This window comes from Elephantulus edwardii, unplaced genomic scaffold (assembly GCF_000299155.1).
Source record: "Elephantulus edwardii isolate Elephantulus edwardi_28Jun2011 unplaced genomic scaffold, EleEdw1.0 scaffold00450, whole genome shotgun sequence".
Classification (NCBI taxonomy): Eukaryota; Metazoa; Chordata; class Mammalia; order Macroscelidea; family Macroscelididae; genus Elephantulus; species Elephantulus edwardii.
The window spans coordinates 894,014-904,556 of record NW_006400200.1 but is presented as its reverse complement, the minus strand read 5'-3'; the positions used below and the strand labels follow the sequence as shown (position 1 = coordinate 904,556).

At 36.3% G+C, this 10,543-nt stretch overlaps 1 protein-coding gene across 1 annotated transcript in view; it reads left to right on the top strand.

Annotated features, from left to right (window-relative positions):
* Positions 1 to 8,123, top strand: part of LOC102863904 (nucleoporin-like protein 2-like) — a 23,507-nt gene extending 15,384 nt beyond the window's left edge. Inside the window, exon 3 of the mRNA XM_006902786.1 lies at positions 8,109 to 8,123. Within this exon, the coding sequence (XP_006902848.1) occupies positions 8,109 to 8,123 (15 nt within the window). The remainder of the gene's footprint in view (positions 1 to 8,108) is intronic.
* Positions 8,124 to 10,543: the final 2,420 nt, after the last annotated feature.

Sequence of the window (10,543 nt, the reverse complement as noted above, 5' to 3'; positions counted from 1 at the left end):
TCTTTCCCATTGCTGTTGTTGTCTCTCCAAAATGATTAATGAAGGTGAAAACCTTTTTTTGTGTTTTTATTGATCTTTTGGTATCTTCAAATTCTTGCCCATTTGTCATCCATTAGATTCTTCTTTTTTTTATTTAAAGAATATTTTAAAATGTGTTGATTTTCACCTCAAGTGTACTAATGATATTTTAACTCATAATGATGTCTGATAAAATAACTTAAAAGTAGCATTTTTCCCTAAAAAAAAAGATTTTTCCCTAAATATTCAATGTTCAGGTTAAGAAATGTTTGTCTTCCTCAACAAATGTCAGCATCATGATAGACAGGGAAAAGGCTGAAATTGCCCAAGATTTCCTTTTAGTTGAGTGCACAACCAACACCCATGCTAACAACAGTCAAGAAATCAAAAAGCATGTTGCATTGAGAAAATCTGCTATCAATAAACTCTTCAAAGTTCTTAAGAGCCAGGTGTCACTTTAAAATACCCTTGATCCAAGCCATGGTCTTTTCAGTTACTCCACATGTATCTTAAGTTTGCACAATGAATAAAGGTGATAGAAAAAGGAAATAAAAAAAAAAGTTGGCCTAACATCAAGATAATGGAGATTTTAATCTTGCCTGTGTTATCTAGAAATTTTATTTGTCATATTCAAATTATTTTTGATGTAAAACTAAATGTATTTCCATACTAAAAGATAAGCTTCCATAAAAATTTCAAACCTTGGAAAATCTGTGACATAGTAATACTCAGTACTAAAGGATCACATATGTTGACTGGATGTCAGTGAGTTGGTTGTTTGGGAAGGAAGAAATCAGGTTTTTCCCACATGCATATCTAATTTATCTAGCAACAGTAATTAGAAAGATAAATCTCTCAATTTCTCTGCAGTGACATCTTTACTATAATGCTAATGTCTGTATCTTTCTGGGTTAGTTTATAAATAATTTTGTCTTTTATTTAAAAAAACAACAACAACACCAAAACAAAAAACTGCAACTACCTACAATTGTACTATTTCTGGTGTATAATCACTTTCTTTGTAGGAGGCCTGGTAATACAGTGCATAAAACATTAGGCTGCTAACTATAAGGCCAGTTGCTCCATAGGAGAAAAATGGGTAATCTCCTCTTATAAAGTTTTGTAGATTTAAAAATCTGATAGAGGATTATGTTCTTGTATGTGCTCACCAAGTTGTGCCAAGAAAACTGGAGAACAACCACTTGGCCAACTGACTGGAAGAGATCTATATTTGTCCCCATTCCAAAGAAGGGTGATCCAACTGAGTGCGGAAACTACAGAACAATATCATTGAATTCACATGCAAGCAAGATTCTACTGAAGATTATCCAAAAACAGCTGGAACAGCACATCAACAGAGAACTGCTGGAAGTCCAGGCTGGGTTTAGAAGGGGTTGTGGTACTATGGATATTGTAGCTAATCTTAGATGCACCTTTGCTGAAAGCAGAGAATACCAGGGGAATGCATATCTGTGTTTCATTGACTATGCAAAGGCGTTTGACTGTGTGGATCATAACAAACTGTGTCTGACTCTGAGAAGAATGGGAATCCCAGAACATTTAATCATGCTAATGTGAAACCTATACTTGGACCAAGAGGCAGTCATCAGAACAGAGCAAGAAAACACTGCATGGTTCAAAATTAGGGAGTGTATGCGCCAGGGATGTGTCCTATCTCCATACCTTTTCAACTTGTATGCAGAACAGACTCTCCAGGTGGTTGGGCTCTAGAATGAGAAGTATGACATCAGGATTGGTGGAAGATTTATCAACAGTCTGCATTATGCAGATGACACAACCCTGTTTGCTGAAACTGAGGAGGACCTGAAGCGCCTGCTGTAGAGAGTCAAGGACTGCAGCCTTCAGTATGGATTGAGGCTTAATATGAGGGACCAGTCCTTGGAGAAGGACATCATGCTTGGGAGGGTGGAGCGACAGCACAGGAGGGGTAGAACATCTATGAGGAGGATTGATTCAGTGACTGAGGTAATTGGCGTGGGTGTGTCAGAGACAGTGTGATTGGCACAGGACAGAGCAGGGTTTAGGCTGTTGTTATAGGGTGGCTATGAGTCGCAAGCAAATCAATGGCACATAACAACAACAACATACTATAAGTTATTATAAGTTGGATCTGACTTGATGGCACCTGACAGCAACAACAATTCTCTTTGTCACAATCTTTTCCTAATCTTATCTCTCAAGCAGCACCATGGTAATAATATTTAAATAGGCAATAGTATGAGATGCTAATTGTATTATTCTCCCTATCCCATATAAAAGGAACTCAGGAGATAGGTGCAGTAAACACAGGAACAGACTTGAGTGTGCCAGAAAAGATGATGGCAAAGGACAGGACAAGGTTCAAGTGTGTTGTTCACAGGATCAATATGAGTCATACTATAGATTTACTGTTGTTGTTCTTATGTGGCATCAAGTCACCTGTGACTCATAGTGACCCTATGTGCAACAGCTTTGAAGCTTGGCCTATCCTGAACAAGTCTCACTGACTGCAACACACCTAACCAAAGTTCCCCAGTCAGTGTATCAATACATCTCATCTGGGTAACATGTATTTTTACTAGTTTGTACTTGTTTGCCTCAATTGCTCTTTTATGCTTTGAGAGAGTGAAATTAAAGACACATCCTACACTATTGCCTCACTTATGTAACAGAAACAATTCATTCCAAAACGGGACTTTCAGTTTGTTGCTGATGTTATTAGGTGTTATTGAGCTCATTACAGGAAACTGAATTGAAACATCAAATAAGGAGAACAGCAGAGCACAGAACTATAAAGAGCACAGCATGGCTGTGTGAACAGCTGTCCACCCAGGACGGTGGCAGGGTGGAATGGCAGCAGTATCTATACGGCTGGAAAGGTTCAGTGTCCCTTGTCTCTCCTGGGCACTCTCCCCCACTACTCACTGGGTCAAAGAGCTCCAAACATACATTAAAAATTGAACCATGGAATTGTACGTATTAGGATTAGGAAATACAACACAAATTTTTCAGAAGAGATAATTTAATCGATAACAAATTGTGTTTCTGTACTTTATCTATTAAAATATCTGGGTTGTGGTGAGGGGGATGGAAAGCCATCAAAACTCTTCATAAGATGGCCATATCTAACAATATTCCATCACTTGTAAACATTTTACCTGGCTGAACATATTAAGAAATAGAAGAAAATATTCCATTGATTTTAGAGAAAATAGTTTTGTGTTATGATGTTATATTACATTACAAGGATCATTAAAATTGTGCACCATGTCTGAAGTTTCTGCTAACAATGGGACAGGCAAAATATTAGTCTCTTTTCCCTGAGGAGTTCTGGCTATAGGTAAATCCAGTCATCCTTCTTTATTTAGCTTGAGTAGAAGACTTTTTTACTAAATCAGGCTTTCCACATCCATAGTTTCCTTTTTACTATAACCATTTGTTATGTGGGTTTTGAAGTTTTGTTTTACATAACATGGACCAGACATAATGAAACCCATCACCATTCAGACTGTGTCAGGAAGATATAACCATTTTCTTCATTTGTTTTTTTTTAAATTACCTCATTTTTATTTCCACTGTCTTAGTGATTGCAAATTTCTGAAATCATTCTCATCAGGATCAAGTTAGTTCTTTAAAATAGTGATGATCACATCCAGCTATCATTTTTTTTTTTAGAAATAATCTATTCACAGAAAAACGTTTCTGTTTCCTGAACCCTGAATATTATTCTTTCATAATGTGTTTGCCAGGTATCTAGTTTTTGTCTTGCTTTAAACAATGAAGTATGAATGTCTGATAGATAGTGATACAATAAGAATCCAACAATGTTACTGAAAAAATATATCGAATGACACTATTGTTACTATGTACTGTTGAGGGTTGAGGTGACTAATAGTCTCCCTATAAACAATAGCTCTGAACCTTGCTCTATCCTGAGTCAACTTCATCGCCTCTGACACACATGACCCCATTGCCACAGTCTGCAACAATCCATCTCATCTGGGTTGTTCTCCTGTGCTGACACTTTACACTTCCAAGCATGATATGCTCAAAATATATGAGCTGGAACTTTTAAACCTCACACCTCCAAGGAGCAACCTGGGTTACATCCTTTCCAAGACAGACATATCTGTTCTCTTGCCAGTCTGTGGTATGTTTAACACTCTTTCCAGCATCACAACTCAAAGTCATTTACTCTTCTCTCATTCTTAGTCATTGCCCAGCCTAGATGCATAGCAAGCAATTAATAAGACTATGGCCTGGATGAGGCACACTTCTACAGAAAGACATTGTTGCTTCTTAGCACTCGAGAGGTTTTTGACAGCAGATTTTTCGTAGTTCAACTTGTCTTTTTATTTTCTGACTGGTGTATCCAAGGATATTGATTGTGCATCCAAACAAGATAAAATTGTCAACAACCTCAAACTTTTCCCCAAATATCGTGATGCTGTCTATTGTCCTGATGGTGAGGATCTTTGTTTTCTTGATGTTCAGATGCAATCCATATTGAAGGCTGTGATTATTAACTTTCTGTAGCAAACACTTCAAATCCTCCTCAGTTTTAATTATCAAGGTTGTGTCATCTACATATTGCAAATTGTTGATGAATCTTCCTCCAATCCTGATATTGCATTCTTCATGAATTCCAGCTTCCTTAATGATCTGGTCTACATATAAATTGAAAAGTTATAGAGACAGGATACATCTCTGTTATATGAGGTCCATGTGGATAGTCATTACTAATACTTTTTAATAAAAGGTATTTGTAATGAATCAATATTTATTGTACAAAATTCTACCATTCTATGTTCAACCTCTTTTCTGTCACCAAGTCTGTATTTTCTACTAGTCCTTCTTACTTGTTCCTAGCTCTTAACTTGTTCCTAGCTCTTACCTTCCAGTCATCAATTATCATTCCTAAATCTTGATTGCATGTTCAAATGGTTCAGACTACAAAAGCTGATAGAAATATTCTATTGGCATATATATGTGGAGTTGGGAGGTAGAATGTGATATATATGTCATCTGTAGGTTCCAAATAATGGATGTCTGCCTTAGAGGTCAAGTTGAAAACAAACAAGAGGATTTTGTTGTGATCTTGAGAGAATATAATCATACCTTCCACAACTGCTACTTTTCCCTATGGGTGAAACAGAACAATCACAGCCCACTCTCCCAGTAGGAAGGCAGGGGGGTGGTGGTGGTGTCCAACGAATTGGTAAGTGAATGTGGAGAAAGGCCTTCTTAGGGTAGTTGTTCAGAGCCCTGGTCGATCCTGATATCAAGTACCCTCCAAAGGATTCAGCATGCCAGAGAATGACTTCTTTTAGTAGGAGGAGATGGATCAATGTTCCTTTGACACCCATCAAAGGCATGGCAGATTTGTTTTCAGAAATTCTAAAATTTAGAAGATAATTATTAAAGGTAATCTTTCCTACCTCTGTGCTGTGCATAATACACACTGCTTAGAATTGCTATAAAATGAGAACAACAAAACTAGAATAACCTTTATTATTTACTTACTGATAATCAAGCAACTCTGGAAGCAATTCCATTCAGACAAGAACATATTGTATCCTTGTGATTGATGAATGAGGAAAAAGGGGAGGGGGCAGAGCAAGAATGTGTAAGAGTAACAAAGTGTTGTTTCAAACAAACAAACAAACAAAAAACCAAAACAAACTCAACAAAAAATCTGATATCCTTGCTCTTGAATACATTAAAGATGTCCTTGGCTGCAGATATTCTCAGTAAAGCTGTTTTCTGATTTCTAGATTACTGCTGTTTTGGATGTGGACTGTGGATCCACACAAAATGAAGTCATTGATAACTCCCTTCCCTCCCTCCACTTAAGTGTTGCTTTTTGGTTCTGTGGTAAGGCTTTTTATTTTCTTGAAGTTGGATGTCACATTTATTGAAGTCTTAGAAATTCTGCAGTAAGTGATCAAATCCTGTTAGTTTTAAACAAGCAAATTGTGTCACTTGCATAAAAAAGTTGTTTATTAATCTCCCTCCAATCCTGATACCACATTCTTCTTCATATAGTCCAACTTCTTGAATTATTTGCTCCGCATACAGATTGGACAGAAATGGAGAAATAACACATCAATGCCTATCTTCTTTAATCTTAAACTGTGCAGTGCTCTTTTGTTCTGTTCAGACAACAGTGTTTTGGTCTATGCAGAGGTTTCACATGAGCACAGTTAAGTACTCTAGGACTCCCATTGTTCTCAATATTGTCTATAATTTGTTATGATCCATACACTTAAATGCCTTTTCATAGACAAGAAAACAAAAGTAAACATCTGTTTTGGTATTTTCTACTTTCAGCCTAGACTAATCTGACATCAGCAATGAAAATGTACCCACCCCTGAAGGACATCATACATGGTAAAGTAAAGGCTCAGTGGAAAAGAGGAGTATGCTCCGCTAGTTAGATTGACAGAGTGGTTACACCAACAAACTCAAACAAAGCAACAAGTGTTTTGCCTGTTTTCATTCTGTGGTACATAGAGTTTCTATAAGTCAGCACCAAGTAAATAACACTTCAGTACAGACTCTAAAGAGGCAAAGGGTCATGAGTTCTGACTGAAGCTGGGCCAGTAGATTAGGATAAAAGATATGGGGGGGGGAGGAGATTATCAAGGACCTTGCCCAGTTCATGGCTGCAGAAAATTGAGGACTAATATAATTATCAATCTTCTCTTACTTCATATTTTAACTTCCTGCCTGGCATTTTGCAAGCATCCTATCTCACACAATACACATTTATATCATATGTAACATCGTCTTTAATGGATATTCTACCTTTCTGTTAGAAATATATACCTCCTCCCTATTCAAGTACTAGAAATTTCTATTATAGTGGATGAAATTATTTTACTAACAATACTATTAACAATCTTAAAAATTGTCATCAAGTCGATTTCAGCTAATGACTGTCCTACAAGACAAAACAAAGCTACCCAACAATGGAAATGGAGTGATTTCTATGGAACAGCTGATGATGGGTTTGAATTACCCACTGTTCAGTTGCCAGTATAGATATTAACCACTCTGACATCTGAACTTCTTTTAGAATAGCCCCACTACCTTCAGGTTAATTCCAACTTAAGCAACCCTCCTTTTGTTTTCTTTATGAGAGAAAACTTTTCATCTTTCGTATTCACAGCACCTGACAGATTCAAGCTATTAATCTTTCAGTCTGCAGCAGAACATATAACAGTCATGTAACATGCTTTCTAACATACATATAACACTATCTTTTAAGAGTATCTATGATAAGCCGTGTCATATCATGAATATTCATAAAAGACTGTTAGAATAAACCGTTTGATTGTAAACAAAAAACCTTGTGCAATTCCAACTTTTAGTTATAGTAGAAGAATAAGGATCCCAATGTTGAATAAAAACTGAAGTGTTCGTAGAGCTCAGACTGTTGACCTTAATGTGACACCTTTAAATTTTAATTAAAAATAACAAGAAGTGTAAAGGGGGAAAGCTAATATTTTATAATACTTTAAATTTGCCTTCTAATTTCTTCCTTCTGGATTTCTAACTCATTAAATTCATTCTGCAGATTAATTATATGGTCTTCTCATCTTCTGTTATTTTCCCCAATTGGAGAAAAAAATTAAATGTTAATAAAGATGGCTTTTCCCTTACTGAAAAGAAATCTATTTAAGATATACATTTATTTTTTGTTGACAAGATTTGAAATAGGATAATTATTTAGTTTTAAGCATTATAGCTGTCATGAGTAAAATTAACTTGGAGCATATTCAGTGAATTGCTCCCCATGGTATAATCTGAAGTCACTAAGAAGTCTTATATTCCATAAACTTCTCTATTGTTTAGTCAGCTATATTACAATCGACACTTCCACTTAAAGCTGTAGATTCCTCTAAATACATATGGGCATAACATCAAATCAACAAGTAGTCACAACATAGGTTTAAGTTGTATAACTCTTATTTGTTTACTCAATTTTTCTATTACTCAGTGCACATAAATTCAGAGTCAAGATAATGGAAATACAGAGAAGAATAAAATGTTTGAAATTTTTTTCTTTCTTTTTTTCTCTTTTTCAGTTTCTCGTGGCATAAGCCATAGAGTGTTGCACTGCAAACCCAAAGGCTGTATCTCTCTGGTGGTTTGGATACACAGTGGTCCCATGGAAGAAAGATGGGCAGTCTCCTTTCACACAATTTATAGCATCCAAAAAGCCACTAGAAGGTAAGCTATGAGTCAATTCCTGACTCAATGGAAATGGCTTTGACTACTGACTTTCCTCTACTTGGAAGCCAGAGCTCTATTGCTGTAGTCAATGGTGTGTTGTCTAACTGTTAAAATTCATTAGTCCCTCTGTGTAAGAAAGGTTGGCATTGGAAGTAGATTTTTAATTATGTGATTAAAAAAGGTGTATAAAGAACTGCTTAAAATCTGTAGATCAATTCCTTCCCTCATTGTAGCTAAACAACTTAGCAGAGAAGATATTATGGACTGTAACAGAAAAGAAATTTGAGGATGGAGTCTCACTGAGTGCATAGGAAGAGACTAAGTAAAAAGTAGGAACCATCTCCTAAATGAATGATGTAGATTATCTCAAATATTAGAGTTTGGGTCCCAGTTTTGTTTCTATTATTGGTACACACATCAGAATATACTTTATACAAATAAAAGAGTCTATCAATTTTATTGAGTTAATTCAAGACATAAAAGTAAAAACAATGGAGCAATCAGTCCCCTTTACAATCTACTTGGCAAAACACTGACCTTTAAAGACCTGCCTTAAGAACACAGAGACATTATTTCTTCTTTAAGGCATTAATTTTTCAGTCTTCCTTAGTCTTTGTCAAGTTTTCACATACAAAGTGGGCAGTTGAAAATACCATGGCATGAGTCAGGCATAAGAAAATCTTCAGAGCAGTCTCTTTAATTTCTAGCACTTTAAAGGGCTCTTTTACAACAGATTTGTCCAAAGGAATATGTCATATGATTTCTTGAATGTTGTGGCTTCTATAGAAAGTCTGAGCAAATCTATCTTGAAAAATGTACATCCAAAACAACCTTTAGAAGCCAGATGGCAAGAATTTGCTCTTTGGACTTATTATCAGAAGGGACTAGCCCCTGGAGAAGAACAATCAACAAAAAAGAAATCAGCTCTCAAGGAGATTTATTGATTTGATGCCTATAACAACGAGCTCACAAATAGCAATGATTGTAATAATGGTGTAGGAGTAGGCAGTGTTTTATTTGTTCTACATAGGTTTGCTGTAACTCATCTTTCAGGAAAAGATATCTTCTGTCTCAAAGTTCCTTTGAGCCCAAGGTCCAAAGGCCCTCTGGCCAAATAAATACCACCATGGTATCAGATTTAGAAGAGACCTGTCCTGACCTTGGAATTATCACATTGTGTTAGTAGGTCACAGTACATAGCAGAAGCTCAAGGGCCCCAAGCAAATACATGGGATTTGGTCTTAACATCCTCCTAAAAAAGACATGGACAACAGCATGAAAGACCAGTAGTAGTATCTAGTGCAAGACATCACAGAAGTGACTAGTGATCATATTAAGAGGTGGCTGGGGAAGGGAGGGCTTGACCAGATAGCAGGGTGTGCAAGGAATAAGGATGTAGCAGGGAAAGGGTAGAGACAAGTCACAAGTGCTTGGGAGACAGGACGTAGGTTGGGCACACTGAATGCATTGGTTATTTCTATAAGGGAAAAATGCTTGTCTGTCAGAAATTCTAACACTGAGCATCCAAATTAAGGCAGACTAGGAAGAAGGATTGGCCATCCACTTCTGAAATATAACACTCCTTTGAAAATCCTATGCACAAGAGTACACACTTAGAATAGACGAACAGATATACCAACTGAAATTGAGCCCTCAAATTTGGTAAAACAAAGGAAGAGAAATAGCTGTAAGAAAAATTAACAACTGATACATGGAATGTGAGAAGCCCGAATGCAGGAAAACTGAACATTGTAAAGAAAGAAATGGAATGCATAAACATGGATTGGCAAGGGACATTTTGAATCCCAAGATCATATGATCTATTCTGCTAGAGGTGAAAAGGTGAGAAAAAATGGATCACTTTCCTAGTTAAAAAGGTCATATGTAGATCCATCTTGAAACACAATATTGTGAGTGACAGGATAATATCCATTCACATACAAGGAAGATCTGTTAATACTACTATCATACAAATTTATGCACCTGCAACCAGAGCCAAAGAGGAGGAAATAGATTATTTTTATAAACTGTTGCAGTCAGAAATCAATTGAACATATAACCAAGATGCATTAATAATAACATGTGACTGGAATGCAAAAGTTGGAAATCAGTAGTCAGAAAATATGGACTTGGTGACAGAAATGAGGCTGGTGACAGAATGATAGAAGCCTGTACAGTCAATGATTTATCATAGCAAATATCTTTTATAAGAAACATAAACACAGGCTATACATATGGATTTCACCTGATGGTATGCACAGTAACCAAATGAATTACATCTGTGGAA